General features: G+C 39.8%; 1 protein-coding gene across 3 annotated transcripts in view; it reads right to left on the minus strand.

The window, feature by feature from the left end:
* Positions 1–16,950, minus strand: part of crppa (CDP-L-ribitol pyrophosphorylase A) — a 61,576-nt gene that overhangs the window by 22,936 nt on the left and 21,690 nt on the right. For all 3 annotated transcript variants that reach the window (XM_035671799.1, XM_035671798.1, XM_035671800.1), the window contains 3 exons: positions 14,330–14,407; positions 14,035–14,127; positions 9,411–9,542 (listed from right to left, as the gene is read on the minus strand). In XM_035671799.1, coding sequence (XP_035527692.1) covers positions 9,411–9,542; positions 14,035–14,127; positions 14,330–14,407 — 303 coding nt within the window. The remainder of the gene's footprint in view (positions 1–9,410; positions 9,543–14,034; positions 14,128–14,329; positions 14,408–16,950) is intronic.

Below are 16,950 nucleotides of genomic sequence, written 5' to 3' on the forward strand. Positions count from 1 at the left end.
CTGGGCACTCGAGGACACCGTACAACACAAAAAATAATAACAGTAAGAAACAAGAAACAGATAAGAAAAGACAATGTAGATAGTTAAGTGAGGTACGCAATTCTGAAAAGGCGAGTTTTTTGTGAGTGTTAAACTTTCGCTATGGTGGGCTAGTTCGGGGGATTTTCATGCTCTCAGCTGAGTTTCAGAAAGAAGGGAAAGAAGAATAAAGTAAGAGAGAACTTATAAAAGAGTGGAGAAAATCTAAAAATAAATTCTCAAAATTGTACATAATTAAGTTCTGTACTTACTATAAGTACAGTTTTGCTGCTCAGTGAAAACATTTATTTCTAGTCTTGGAAATTGCTTATAAATCGGTTGCAAAGGACAGGAAAGGAAACAAAAAACAATATGAAACAATGTAAGGCCGGAAGGAACGATGACAACAAGTATTAGGAATAAAGGATAACTAAAAATTGTACTAAACTTTCTTGTTTAGTTTTGACCTATGGTAATGAACCAAATACTGACTGGAGAGCAGGCGACAAAGGAAAAGAGGATCAATGATTATCTGAAATGGAATGAATCAAAGGTTACTTATAACCCCGCCAAACCTTACTTAGGCAGTTAAATGTACATTAAAGTCTAGAGAGAAGATAGAAAACCTCCACACACATAGATCCAGTCTGTTCTAATATTTACTGCTTCGCTTTGGATCTAAACAACCCTCAGATTATAGATCATGCTCACACTGAAAGTTCAGCCATAAATATAAAACATTGCCTGGATCCAAGCTGAAAGACAGAGAGCTGAAGTGGACAAAGATGACAGCGACATAAGCATCATTTCTTACTCCTTGCAGATGAAATGCCCCCAGGGAATGTGTTTTATTGAATTTCGCCAAGCTATTTAGAGTCGTTGCCTGAGTGTCTGTATTTTAGATACCCGTGTCGTTCCCACTTGCCTCACTTCATCTGAATAGGATTGTAATGTAGGAAAATGAATAAGTCTGTATCCCACCCTACTTTTGTGTGGCTGTGAGTTCCCTCAGACTTTCCAGCCATAGAAAAGGCAAAGTTTTGTATTGATAACTGCTTTTCAGACCCCATTGAGAGAACAATTGCTGCCACACAACTCTTTCACGGTACACTGGTAAAGCTCTTTCAACACGGGTTTCCAAAATATCCTGTCTAGGGGCATCCATTGGGCAAACATAGCAGTTTGTTAGTCACGTCTAATGAACTACTTCTCTTTCTGTGTACCCTCTTCAGAGAAGGCAAACCCTGCTAAGAATGGGACTTCCAGGGGGTCTGTCGTTCCATTGGATCTCTTCAGTGAGAACTTTTCCAACAAGCTCTTGTGAGAGACGACATTGTTTGAATTCAACTCACCGAAAGACATACCTCAAAACAGTGAGCAGAACAATGGATCTTTAGTTTAGGAAGATATGAAAGGCATGGGTGGGATTTATGAAGTGGGACATACCAAATCCCACATGCAGTGAGAGAGCCCCAAGAGCACACACACCCTCCACAGATGCCTCATTTACTTATCACACTGTATCGCTTACACCAAACCAGGGAAGCCAAATACAGTCTCTATCCCAGGCCATCTGAGGTCAGGTGCAGGTGCAGGAATATTTCACAAAACAAGACATTTATTACAACCTCGTTTTCAGCAGCAGACATCCTGGCCAAGGCTTAGTGCCCTCACTTCCATCCTTCATACAAGCATGAGATTGTAATCGCAGTAGGCCGTAAGCCAAACATACAAACATAGGTGCAACACTGTGTTTTTGTACTGCTGTCAAAATATCGGTGTACCGCAGACTAAACATCGGGGGATACAGCCGGCCATGTGGCTTGACAGATGTAGTGTGAGAACAAGAAGGGACCTCTACAAGAAACTGTTAAGGAAAATCATTTTCACATGACACTTCATGAGAAAACTCCAGGACTGTGAGACTCATTTCAGGACATTAAATACAAGAGCAGATTTAAGTTCTTGAATCCTACCTTGAAATCTGGTTATTTATAACTTCATAAACTTCCAATTGGGGTTTCCATCAGAGCAGGAAATTCGATTTTAGCATTGGGGCCCAAATCCCAAAACTCACCATCCGTTTTTACTTTTTCACCGACTGATTGAACCTCCCAACTGCTGCGGACGACCTCCAGACAACTTGGTTGGTCATTACCTCCACTTTAGTTATGCTTTCAGTCTGAATCAGTCTGGTTTAGTTTTACAAAACTTTGTGGAAAGTTAGACAACAAACAAAAGCTTGACTTATGGTTGTGCGTTAAGGGGCTTCAGCATAGTTACAGCATGTGTAGGCTCTGTGTCTAGTGTTGCATTTATACTGTTGTGAACTATAACTCAAAACCTATGCCATAGGTATTTACAGCAGTTTAACCCCTTGCATCAAGTATAAAAATGGGCTAAATGATTATTTATGGTTTAATGAGGATTGGTGAGCTTCACCATGTGGCCACTTTATGTTGTACTTGTTTTGGTGTGACATTCGCACATAGGTAAGCGAGCCCGGGAAATAAAATGGCTAAATCCCTGCAAAAGAAAAGGAAACAGCTGCTAGCTTGTTTATGTGCATACAGCAAGCAACCAGCTTAGTGTAACTTGACATTTTCAGTGTTTAAGTTGCTAGCTCGGAAGCTAGTTGTTGTTGTTGTTTTATGTAGTGAAAGGGACTTCGAAAATGGTAACACGCAGATAGTGCAAGGGGAAGGGGAAGGAGAATGGCAAAAACAGTCGGCCAATGGGGTCCAACTATGTGTATTTTGATGCAGATGTGGATTTGCACTTGGATTTTAAATTGTTCTATTATTTAAATAATGTTGATTGTCTAGCTTTGAGATACATGCCCTCTGAGTGCTTTCTACTTTGCCAAAGTGACTGCAGGAACAGATAAATGTACCAGCCTCAGTATAAGTTTTACCAGCATTTTAGGGAAGCTGGTGGTCTGAATATACTGTGTGGTATTCCGCAGCTATTTTCCACCGCACCCAACCAGACAAGCGTGTGTACTGAGAGGTCCCTGCAAATAAAAGCAAAAGCAGAGCAGGAAGGTGAGCAGCACAAAAACAATCTTTGATGAGGCCCATGAAATGAAAGCATAATCCCTAGAAGAAAACTCAAACCAGGACTACTGTGGGTGGTCAGAAACAGCTCAAAACCAAGTGGCAAAACAAACACACACGTATGTTTTGTCCTTACTCAGAGTGATTGAATGTTTACAAACTAATTGTGAAGAGCTGGCTTACATTAATCTTCCATAAGGACATACAGTCTGTTTGTAACACTAATTCTCTCTTGGAATGTCATTTCCAAATTGTCTGTAAGAGCTTGCGTCAAGTCACATCAGCCCAAACAGCGCGCTTGCTGGTCTTTTTAATCTAAGAAATCAAAGCTGAGTAAACAGCGCTTTGGTATGTCTAATTCCTTGAGCCAAACTCCAGCGGTCAAGTTTCACACATACCGACACACATCTGGAGCACTCTCGGCATGGAAGATCAAGCTTGATATCCTGCACATGTTGCGGCAGTGCGAGTCTATCCCAAGGCTCTGACCCTAACACTCTACAAATACATCACTGTGGAGGGAAGCGATCCCCGGGCTTCTGTCTGTATGGAGATGTCAGGATTCCACTGGGGAAGCCAAGTGCTCTCATCCACATTTCCAGGGGGATCTTAGATAAAACGTAAAGACATAATTGTCAGAACAAAGACAAGTACTTAACAAACAGCAGGGAAGGGGCAGGGTGGATATTGGACTTTTATTCTGACGCTAAGTGCAGTGGATCAAGAGGACGACTCGCCAAATCTGTCAGCTCTCCCAGAGACGATTGTTGGGGTAACCAAAAACAGCTTCGCAAAACGCCACGTCATTTCTTTCTTTCCTCCATCCGCGCTGCTTTCTGCAATGTTTTGATTAACTTATCTAATGTTCATTCAGTTAAGCATCACTTCTAAATGCAACTTAATATCAATAGTGTTTTTTTCCTCCTCACTTAAAATTCCTCCTCTGCGGTCAATAGACCAAGGCTAGCCAAAGAAGCTAATGGCATTCGATTTCAGTAATCGCATCTGTCTCGTAATGGAGACAACTCCTCATTTTGAGAAACAGGCATGATGATAGTCTCTCAGACTACATTGAAGGTTCCAACACTCTTTCATCACAGAAAATATAACACCAGCAACTTATTCATCTGAGGACAATTGTTGGATTTACTAAGATAAAGGTCGGGAGTGTGCTGAGACAGCAGAGACGGCAGCCATCCCTGATCTCCCTTGACCCTGCCAGGGTGCGAATACATAGGTGTCACAGCAAGAGCCTCGGTTGCTTGTGTAGGGTTTCACCTGTCTGCCTTGTTGGACCTAAACAGGATAAGCTGCGTATGTTGCTTGACAGATGTAGTGTGAGAATAAGACCTCTGGAGAAATCATTTTCCCTTGGCCCTTCATTTAGAAAATTCTCTGGGAGTGTGTAATTCATTTTCAGGGAATTAACTAAAGGACCAGGTTGCAGTTATGGAAATTTGCAGTGAAACCTGATTGTTTATGACTTTATAAACTCTGGTTCAGACTCTTTCTAGCCATGCTAACTATATAAATGACAATGTCAGTCGGTCCTCCATTTTGGTTCGAACTGAAACTGTTATATGGATCGCTATAAATCATTACATATACAGTACATTCATGTTGCCTCTTATGGAACATAAACTAAGATGGTGAACACTGTGAAGAACATACCTTCTTAACATCTGCATGTCGATATTGTCATTGTGAGCATGTTAACATCTCGATGTATGCACGTGCCCAAGTACAGCCTTACAGAGGTTAACGTGGCTTTAGACCTATAGTCTTATTAAAACAGGTTGGCTCCTTAACATTTTGGCTGGTGACGCCTTAAAATGAATCAGATAAACTTGTCTGTCACATCCTTTTGCATACATTTACCACCCATGCTTCCTTTCGTGCAATGCTGTGCCTCTCAACTCTAGCAGAGGACAACTGTTGGATTTAGCCTGAGAAAAGTAGTGAGTGTGCTGAAACCACAGAGACAACAGTTCCCTGATCTTCCTTGACCCCGGCGAGGGTACAACTCCACGAGTGTCAAAGCAAGAGCTTCGCTGGGTCGTGTACGGTTTCACCTGTCTGCCTTTCAGACCTAGATCTGAACAGGTAGAGGAGAATAGACCTATAGAGTCCTCTCCTTTTCTTCCTCCCTCCCCTCCCTCTTGTCCTTTCTCTCCCTCTCTTTTCTTCCCGGCCGCTAATCTCTTCTCAGGTTTAGGATTCCCGGTCCGGGCTCTTTGAGGAGGAGGAAATATGGGGTTGGGTAAACATCAGGGCTCTCACTGCAGGGATTACAACACCCATATATCACCGTGACAACTCCCTTTTCAGCGGATGACAAGTCGCCAGGACCCTGTGCGAGGAGGGATCCAATGACACTTCCTATTGCCACTGCAGACACTGATAGCATATACCGTCACCGTTTTCACAACATCGTGTCAGTTTATGAGGATCCGGTGTCTGCATATTCTCAGCCAACATCTTTGGATCAGTCTGAGGTTTTCACACATTATCGCACCTGATGTTTGGCTTGTGGGCATCTTCAGAGGGGTAACAACACAAACGGAAAAAGACTCTAGAGAAGTGCTTTGATCACATGTCCTTTCAAAGAGACTGCTGTTCATTGTCCGTGACTCCATTTCACTCTCTCCCCTCGACGAAGAGAAGTGGCACACATGGCGACACGCTGCTGGATGCATTGTGCCTTGGTGGTTGGGTGTTACTCTGAATAATGTGAAACCATAGTCAGGCCTCATTTGAGAAAATCCAATTTTTATCCAACAAGACATCCCTAAAGGTCAATGAGGTGGATCCTTTTCCCAACCTCTCTGGGACGAACACAATTCCATGTGCTCATGCATTTTAACTGTCAAAGGTTAAAATTCAATTAGCCAAATGGCCGTACTTTTCCAAAGAGGTGGGTGCGTCCAATAATTCCTCAGAGTGATACATAATGAGAAGCAAGGGACACTTAAATGTTCTCCATGGTTGTTCTTCTCACTGGTGTGCAGTTGACAACAACCAGTCATGTCAGAGCAGAGAATGAAATCATTTAGGGAGGAACAAAAGGGGACTCAGAGTTTATGGTGGATTATCTTTAACAAGATTTTGTATAAAACTTTGGAAAAATTACACAAGTTATTGATGTCACACCTCGTTTTACTGTCCATGGCAAATCAAGGGCATCTGAAAATATCAAAACTTATCATCAAAACCTGAGTTTTCATCTACAGACGAGTTGTATTCAAGAATCAAATCACATTTAAACTCTTGCTTAAAATACATAAAAAGGCACAGGAAGAAAATATGTTTTAGGATATGTGCACATTTTTTATTCATGTTGACATGATTTAAAATATTTCCAGTGACATGCAGCTCTGACTATAAGATTCAACTATTGTATACTGGCAGCATGTCTCTGTAAATGGCATTCTGAACTTTAAATCCAGAAAACTAGCCTTCTCCGACTGCACAAATATTATTCTTAGCTTTCATAAGACTCTCTTTGACACAAAGCTTTTGATGCCAGGTTAAAACTGAACACATTTCTCATAATATTTACCCAGTTCAGTTTTTCTACAATGGCTGCCTATTTAACGAAGGAGGTGAATGGAGGGTGGTGGGGGGACACGAAGAGAAAGGACAGGTATTGCTGACGCGTTCATTTGTTTAGAGCTGGTACTCTAGTGCCACATTTAGTGGTTCTGATTGTCGTAATTGCATCTTCAAGTGTGGAGGTGGAGTCAGTTAGCTTAGCTAAAGCACATAACCCGCAAAACTACGACTTGTTGTTTTTACACTTTTGTTTGTGTATGGATTAAATAATATTATATAATATATATATAATATATAATATATATTATATATATATACAATGTGGAAATATTTTTGTTGTTATAAAGATTATTATAATATATATATTATATTCAGCTGAAGAATCACACACACGACTCCACTGACAGTCTTCACTGGAGCTAAGGGTGTCGAGCAGCCAACAGATATGCGTCGTGTTGCTCTGCTTCGCACTGCTCTCCGTTTCCATCACTCCGCTCTACTTCCATCACAGTTAGCTTTGTAAAGTTTACATTCTGCTATGCTGTTGCTCCTGCATTGCCTCTGTGTACAATGAAAACAAAAAGTGATTTGACTGACAAAATGTGGTTCAACTTGAATCGTCGACTTTTAGGAGGCAGCGCATAAACTTGCTCCAAACGCCAGAAAGCAGACCATTATGTTGATGTGGACCATTGTGCCTCTTTGTACTAAATGTAGTCACAGATTGAATTGGGGCTTTCTTTATTTCACTCTCAGTGGTGCGGAAGATGGTATGCACACACACACACACAGTGCACAAAGCCACACAGACAGAAATAAATAAAAATTAGATTTTCACACACATCAATAAACTTTTCTTTTAAGCAAAATAGCTCAATGTTACATATTGGTGAGAACATCTGATTAATATTAATTGAGTGAATGTTTGTTGATACAAAGTGAACTGTCAAATGTCACAGGAAGAACATGTGTTTAAAACTGTGGACAGCAGCATAGCTAAATGTTTTAATTGTGCTTCTCTTCTCAATATTAGAGACTTAGAGACTTCCACACAGGGAAACTTGACCTTTCTTTGCATGGAACAGAAAATGTAATTCAGGCTGTTTTGTTGTAGTGAAGAAACAACATGCCAGCCTTCATGTGATTTTTCTGGATGTTGAAAATACAGAATTTTACAGCAACAAAGTTATATAATGGCTCATATAATCACAGTACCATCTCAGATGTTTATGGTTTTCATAGGGAAGTTTTTTATCTTTTAATTAAGGCAACAAACTGAGGACAAAAACAAAATAGAAGAAAAACTGCATTTTAATGTACCACCGCAGATTTAATGCGTCTTTTACTAATCAGACTGATTGCCTGAAAATGTTCACTATGTGTACATTATTGCCTGCTCTCAGATCTTTATTTTTTGAAGCCAAAGAAATAAAACAAATGTTGAATTTTTGAGCAATATTCATATATACTGTACAGCTGACAGAGGAAGTGTTGGCAGGCATCTCAAAAAATATGAACAAGGCCATCTGGGAAGAATTATCCTCATTATAACAAAAAGCTAACAGTGATTTATATGAGGCTGTATTCTGCTGTTCCACTATCTCATAACGATAAGCATTTTATCACGGACAAACACGCATTATCTCCGTCCACTCCCTTCCCCTTTTCTCTGTTCTCTCTGAGGAGTTGAAGCAGGATGACTAATTAACAGCATTAGTCTCCATAATTCAAGGGAAAATCATGATGTCCAACATCCGATAGCTGAATCAAACTCATATGTGGGCCAGCAGCGTATCGCATGATTCTCTATCAAGAATACAAAGCATCTCGTTTTAATTACCGTGACGTCAAGGGCCGCAGGATGCCAAATCGCTGACCACAGAAGACCGGGCCCCCTTCTTCAGCTCATCGTTCAAGTTTTCTTTTGCAGGAGTGAATAAACCCCGACCTGCTCAAACATCGATTCGCCTGAGGCACAGAGGCTTTTTTTACGAACGATTTGTGAAGTGATGCGGCTGCCAAGAAACCTCATTTATCACACTGCTGCAGCCAGTCATGAGCATAAATCATGATGAATGTCATATTTAAGGCCAACAATGCCATGAATATTCAACATTTGTCGTAGGTTTGCTCTGCACATCTGGCCCAAAAGTTGTGATTTGACTTGACGGCTTTGGTAGCATGAATCCTGACATTTCTCACTGTGCGGGATGAATAATTCTACCTTATATAATCCTGTAATTACTGAGCAGTCAGTTATGGATTTCAGGTCAACCGCATCCACCCTGATGACTCCAGTGCACACTTGGCGGGCCTCGCAGTGGATTCCCATGACACACAGCTTAATCGTAGAAGTTCAGCTTACACGTGCGGTGGCTGAGCTGCACGATGCTTTAGACCTAAAGCGCCTTTGCATCCTTTTCATCCCTCTGGCATTCAGTTGAAACAATACTGCACAACAAACATGGCGAAAGGTGAAAAGTTGACTTCCTGCCCTCTCAATCACACTGGCAGGCACACGTTTATCCCCTCTCGCACATAAAAAAGACACACCTGTCCAAGAGTGCACACAAAGTCACACATAAAGATGTGATAAAAGACAGCAACCTCGCCTGCAGCCTAGAAGCATGACAAGACATTGGAACAAGACACTTAAAAGACATTTCCCATTCTGTTTTGTTTGGCCTCTCCTAAATATGCATTCACAGCACAGGAACTCTGAGCTCTCTTTAGGAAGACATAAAACAAAAGAATGGAGAAGATGGGGAAATACAAAGAGCTTACCTTTGATTGATGAAGCTGGATGCCGTAGAGGAGAATATTACGGAGCTTGGCTGCTGCGGCCAGATCCATTATAGTTGCTAGCTCTGCCATTCTCCCACTGATGGACAGCTCATCTGAAGCGCTCAAATGCACCTATCAAAACAAAGCCCACCGCGCCCAATCAGAAAACCCCTGCCAATAGCGAGGATCTCTTACCAGAACAGCAATTATGCCCCTTTTTTGGAGCAATTACAGCTCATTGTTCAAGCAGTCGTTTAAACATGTTGCAACTCTATAGCCCTGTTTATTTAAGATGGTCTTCAGAGAAGACTTGAGCTGTGCGGTGCTGAGAGTAAACAGAGGTTGGTTGATACATAGTCATGTCTGAGGGTATAATGATCCTCTAATTCAGTTGTAAATCTTTAAGGTCTCTGGGGTTTATTTTCTCCAATTAAAGCAGCATAATCCAGACACATTGGTTCACATTACTGTGTCATCTTTAAGAATATCTAAAGCTTAGCTGATTTTCATAACCGTCCCACTGACAGAAACTTAACTCAAGATTTATTCACTGCAATTATTTTGTCACATATCCTTATAGTCGGGAGAATCGTTTCAAATGTGTCAAGACATCTGCTCGAAACATGCAATTATTACACTTATACTTTAATATCAATCATATGCTCGCTGTCATCAAGGCCACTTTAAGGTTCCTATGAGTCTACTAAAACACTGAAGCCACAGTTATATTTGTGCTGACAATATCCAAAATACAAACTAACACATGCACAATGACAGCAGCATGAATTAAACTAGAACTGCAGGTTGTAGGCCTCCATCAATCAGTCAACTAGCAGTTTATTTCCATGTTTGTCCAGAGTCTTTAAAAGAATTTAATAAAAAGGTATTTGGTCAAATTGAAGGTGTATATGTTTGATTTCAGATTTTTACTGATTAATGAAGGATTATCATAGATGTATTGGCTAAACAGGTACATATGTTTGATGTTGATTACTATGTCAAGATGGATTCTCATAAAATATAGCAATACAAAATGTGGTGCTTTAGTTTTGTTCTGGCATTTTTAGATGTCAAGCCTCTCTATGAGTTTTCCTACAATTCCCTATAAAACCAACATCTCAACTCTGTAGACTGTGGCCTGCTACGGAGCCGGAGCTTCTCTACAGACAGCTGCTAGATTAGCTAACGTTACTAACACAGGTACCACACAGGAACTTTCACAAGCAGCCAGACCATGTGCTTCTGGTGACTGTCAAAGATTCTCTAATAAAAAACAGGATAACAACTGTAGTAGACATGACAGATTTATGACACCTAACAAGACATCAGCTGGTAATATCAATAACATGAGATTCTTTCTTTGAATATCTTGCTCAAGGCCATATCACCTCGTTCTGAAACAGTGACCTTCATCAACCAGTCTGCTTATCTGGCCTCGAGGCTACCACCCACACTTCAAACTCAATTACCCCTCCACTGATCACTACCATGTGATCAGACCTATAATAAATAACAAGGTACGTGTGCAATCTAACAGCCCCCTGTGGAAAAACAGGTAACACAAAAACCTTTTGGCGCTGAACTAAGCCTCATCACTTACAGCTGTGACACTCAGCGGCTGCTTCACGTTTCTTATAGTCACAACTTCCCAGTTCACACACATTCTAACGTGACCATGAAATCAGGTTAGACGGGAAGGAAAAAGTCAACTTTAAGTGATTCGTTATAGTAATGGATTGTTTTCTTTTTTTAAATGTACTTTGCTTATGTTTGCTTTATGTAATTTTAATTATGTGTTGTAGAAATGTGTAGGGCTGCAACTAAGGAAGATTTTCATTTGGGATTTATCGATTAAAAAATGAAAATAAGCAGCTTTTTGACATTTGTGTTTGATAAATGACTTCAATGACTTAAATTGAAGTAGAATATAACAGAATAACAGAGTATAATATAAAAGACCAAAGTAAACTGAAATAGAGAAGAATGGAAAGGAGTAGAAATAGAATACAATAAAGCAGAATAGAGAATAACAAAACAAAACAAAAAGAATAAAACTAAATAGATTAGAGCAGAGTAGAATAGGACACACTAGAATTTAACAAAGTAGAATAAAGTTGGAAGTCATTGGAGTGGAATATAATAGAATAAAAACATTAAAAAAAACAAAATAGAATAGATTAGAGTAGAATATAAACATGTGGACAGTGGGAGTTGTGGGAACTGTGGCGTGCTTTCGTTCTGGTGTGGTAGGAAGTCAATCCCTGTAAAATCCAGCTTCAGACTGTGTGTTTACACGTGTGAATCCATGTGTGTGTTTGTGTGCCTGTGTGTGTGTTTACACGTGTGAATCTATGTTTGTGTGTGTGTGTGTATGTTTTCCCAATCTTTATTGAAAACTTAGTACAACTCACACAAACAAGAGCAGGGGCTTCAGTGTAGTAATGCTGCGTGACATTTGCAGTGATTGAAACTTGTCGGCCCTTTGTAGGTTTATTTCTTTCTTATTGTCTGGCATTGTTTGGGTATTTGCTCTGCGTGTTAGTTAAAGAGGTCAATTTTCCAAATTAAAAGAGGGTAAACAGGGCTTTTTCGCAAGTATTTAAATGTTTCTTGGAGCAGATTTGATCAGTTTGTTTTAGGTTTTTCTTTCAGGTCAGTGTTAGTCTGTTAGTGGTGAACGTTGGTGTTTGAAGCCGGGAGAAGTAAGCAAGGCTGAGCTGAAGGGCTCTCCTGGGAGGTGTAGGGTTTCTAAACAGCTACAGAGCCCATCAGGGTACCCGAGGTGGACTACAGGTGACGTTTTTACAAGCGTAAAAAAGAAAGTACATGCATCTCGAAGAAATTGAATCTGTCCTGTGCCAGATGTCTGTATTCACAAAACATGCAAAGAAAAGTTCATTCAAAGTGTGGGAAATGATACTGAGGCATGTTTAACTTCCAGAACACACGGAACTCCAGTAGCGCTTTATACACTTACTGACTTCTTGTATGTGATTATGATTGTATGTGAGTTCTTTGTACTTGGCATTAAACCTGTTAATGATTATGGATTTAATGCCACTTAATCTTAATTGTAAATGTAACAGAGGCCTAAAGAGCATAAAGTAAACAACATTTAGCACTTGAATTATTTTTATATAGTTAGATATTCCATTTCACATTTAAGCTTAAATAGGTACTTCACATTAAACTACTTTTTACACATTGTACATAACATTTAGATTTTTCCAACACGGATTGTGTGTAAAAAACACTTATTCTCCTAAAACTAGCTTATATGCATCTCCCTACAGTTGAAAGTTATCCATGATGATTAACCCTCCCAATACTGGTGGCAATTGTTGTGCCAGAACACTGGCTACCCCAAATATAATCCGATTTATCAGGGTAGCGAATACCAAAATATATTTTATGAAGTGAGTAAAGTGAACGTACATATGCCAGGAGGAAGAGTCCTGAGGGGTAAATGTAAAGCATGTATGGTCATACCTTATTAGTAGGTACACCTCTTGCCTTGCCTCGTCTGTAAAAGGCAGCAATTGCTCATACTGATGGCTAATTATTACAGTATTTCCAAGAAACTACTGTTCCTGCTGCATTAATATAGAAAATATCACTTCCTGTGAATCCTCATGGAGGTGCCATGATGACCGTACATTGTACTACACTGATATACTGAAGTAAAACAGCGATAAACTTTAAAAAGTAATTGAAGAGCAAGGGAGGGATAAAAAGTAATGAGCATAAAATTTACAAAGATGCTTCTGTACTGGCATCACAAAGACAAGTTGATCCTGTACTAATGAAACCTTCTGTGTGCTGACTTGTAGTTTTATTGAAAGGCCGGCGAAAAGACCATGGCAGTGGTTTAATAGAGTAATATGTGCAACCTTTGCACTTATTAAACTGAAGTTGTTGGGGGATTTTCTGGTTAAAACACGCATCACAGACTCAAGAGCAGGCTCTCCAGGTTCTGTTGGCCTCCCTACCAAGCTTCATTTTTGCATTGGTCCACTGATCCAAGTCAAAAAGTTAAAATCACCTTTAACAAATTCAAGAAATTAGTTTTCTCCCTGTAACTTTTGCATGTCAGAGTTGCTGTGCAGTTGATACACGATAGCCCCTGAAAGTCATTCATTCTTCTTCAGTGGTTTACAAATCTGTCCTTCAGACAACAACAACATCAGTCCACTGACAGCAAGGAATGGAAACAAGTGTCTGAGGGTGGTTTTGGACATGTGGAATCTCAGGTGGCATTTGAGCCAGTCTAGCACGGCAACGACTGTCTGTCGGTCAGTCCACCACTTTGGTCCAGACTGAAAACCTACTGGATGGAATTCCACAACATTTTGTACATTCATGATCCCCAAAGAAGGAATCCTGTCTTTGATACCCCAACTTTTCATTTAGCACCACCACAGGGTTCACTTTCGCTATTCATGTTCTCCTTAGGATGAACTCACCTCCCTTACATGTTCTTTTAGCGCCGTCATCAGGTTCGAAATATTGCATTACTTCATCATGTTAGCATTGTCATTGTCATTAACTCAAAGGTGCTTATGTACAGCCTCAGAGAGCTGCTTTTTTGTAAAACAATAGAAGCAGAATCGATGCGTGAACTCACCCAAATGACGACCAGCGGATGGAGAAGAGCCCGATTTGCTGCCTCCAAATCCGTCAACAAGGCCTCCACTTCAGACAGGCAGGAACGATTGACCTGAAGACCAAGGAAATCCAAAAGTAGATAAGCACTTTTGAGCAAAGATGATTTTTTTCTCCATGATGAACAGCAAGATAAGAAGCATGCTACAAGCTTTTAATCTAAAATCTACACACTCCCTTGGCCAGAACAGATCATGAATATTTACAGGGACATGTTTTCATTTCTGAGCAAAGTCGTAGCTAAAATGGGAACTTACAGAAACCTGGATGAAGTTCCACTCCTTTAATAGATACCTGGCGTTTTCTCCCATCAGATCTGGGATGACATCCAGCTCCTGCAACACAGAGATACCCTGATGTTAAATATTCTCTCTGCTTATTACAAAATCCTGAGTGATAACACTTGAAGCTAGTGCTGCAGCACCGGGGTCCTGATGCATCTGAGTGACTGACTGACTTCAGCCCTCAAAGGTCAATAGCCTTCTGGTTTTTGTTTCAGCCACTTCTTCAATCATTTAGGGTGAGAGTACAAACCACCTGTTTTCCTGCCATGAATGATTTTATGATTAGAGAAAAGGAAAAAAAAAATCTAAATACGCAACTGAGTGGCTTATTTCCATCAACTATAATCAGAAGCTTATTAGAACAAATGGAAGAGATTTTAAAAAGAAATCATTTCTGGGCTCCTTTATACGTCTGAACTGGCAGGAAAATTCTGTCATATGCAAAATCCGGGGACAGTGATCAGACACAAGCCAACTTAAATTTCATTACGCTGCAAATTGAGTCAAAGGCTGACTACAGCCAAGAATCGTAAAAGCTTTTTTGCTCATAGAACCAGGTCCTGATCTTTCCATTCAGTTTCGGCCTTGGCATACAAATGACATGAGGCAACCGGATAGCTCGCCATGTCCACCATGTTCGTTTTACATTGATCGTTGTTGTTATGCCTCTAATTATAGCCTGGTACTACAATTTCACACACGCAGGAAATAAACACAGAAATAAACATCTAGAGTCTGAGTTTGGCATTGAGATACAGTTGTTCTACCCATTAAAATGACAGAAACTAATTGGAAATGTGAAATGAATATGGGAAACATATGTCGGAGGGTTAATTGGTCTTGAAAGATAACTGCCCATGGCTTCAGGAGGAAAATCATTTCAGTCCGAAATGTAGATTTGCAGGGTTTAAAAAGTTTGACGTGATCTAAACCAGGTTGGGCATGAAATCCCAGAGTAGGAATGTTTATTTAAATTTAGGCATGGCCTGCAGAGCCAAGAAGCCACAGAGGCTCGACGACCAAACCACTCCGAGGACACAAGAAAAATAAAGTTTCAGAGCTCAGCAAAACAATGATCGACCCGCTAAAATGAATTTTCAACGCGTTAAGGATGAGACAGAACTTTTGTCCTTTCAGTGAGGATGGGACTCATTTAAAACAACGCAACAATTAAAATCTCAAAAAAATATACTTAAAGCCGTAATATTTAGGTATTTTGTGCTGACCAGGTAAAAATATAGATTAGTGTGAGTTTAAATGATGTTGATTTAACCCTTAAAAGAAGAGGTAGTACATTTATTCTCTTACAAATAAAAAGTTTAGTATAATCTGTAAGCAATAAAACTAACACTTGCTCAGTAAAATACAGTCAGGGGTTTTAGCAAATACGGCCTTACTTAATCTAGTATGACCAGTAGCATCAGGATGGGGAACTAACAGCAGCTATATTTACAGTAAGTGCTGATGGAAATAAAGCTATCATATTTACCACATTTAAAAGGTTGATGATTGTACTCGGACAAGTAAGATGGCTAGCACAACCCATTACTTATCACTATCAGTGGCTGACAGACAGCTCTTTTCCTGGTGCGGTGTTTGCTTAACAACACTCCCTCCTTGTAGGTTGAGGTTAATGATTAGAAACCTTCACTAAGTTGATACATGAGTCTGAGGACCATCTTTGATCCGGGCTGGATACGAGAATATTATAATACATCAAGATAAAAGGATTAGCGGTAAGAGAGAGAATACAGTGGAGGTGATTTGGCCTACTTTTTCTTTATGAAATACTTTTTCATCTTTTATGGACTTGGGTCCCCATAAAACATGTACTCGTCTGGATTTAGCCTTTGTTCCAGATACACTGAAGCCAAACGTTTGAATAATTGATGGCTCATAATTATGTAACAAAAGGGGAAAGTAGGATAGTGACAGGCTGCAAAAACTGGTTCAGAATGGACGAACTACTAGGAAATTCAGGTTTTTAATTCTTTACATATTTAGTATTTTGCATTACAAAACACATTGGTTTATCTGAGCATTACGTTTGCAATATCTCTATTCTACATTTACTTTTTCTTATGAAAGATTTAGACACTTGTGTGGAGAAACACAATAAACAAAATTTCAGTTTAAAATTTGATCATAAATTAGACATCTGACACTGAAATTCAACTGTAACTCTAACTATAGATGGGTTATGGATGTGACAATATAACACAGTAGAGACGATTCAGTTATCAAACTATTTATCCTTTCACATCCATTAAGAGAAGAACTTCTTGTTCTCAGATGAACTGAGATGAGAGATACAAAACTATTTCATTTATATCATCGTAAATGACATATTGTTCTATGGAGAAACATTTTGCTGAACTCTCTTTGTTAATACTGCTTGTTTGTTTTTCATGTTTTCTCTCATGTACAATTTAGTGGCATCTAGTGGTAAGGTTGCAGATTGCAACCAACTAAAAGCCTTCGAGCATGTAAGAGAAACTATGGTGCCTGCGAAAAGCAAAATACCCTGTCTATTCTAGAACCAGTGTTTGGTTTGTCCATTCTGTAGAAACAGCAACCCACAGTGTCTGTAGATA

Source organism: Morone saxatilis, unplaced genomic scaffold (genome assembly GCF_004916995.1).
Source record: "Morone saxatilis isolate NCDOM2014 unplaced genomic scaffold, NCSU_SB_2.0 Contig24, whole genome shotgun sequence".
NCBI lineage: Eukaryota > Metazoa > Chordata > Actinopteri > Moronidae > Morone > Morone saxatilis.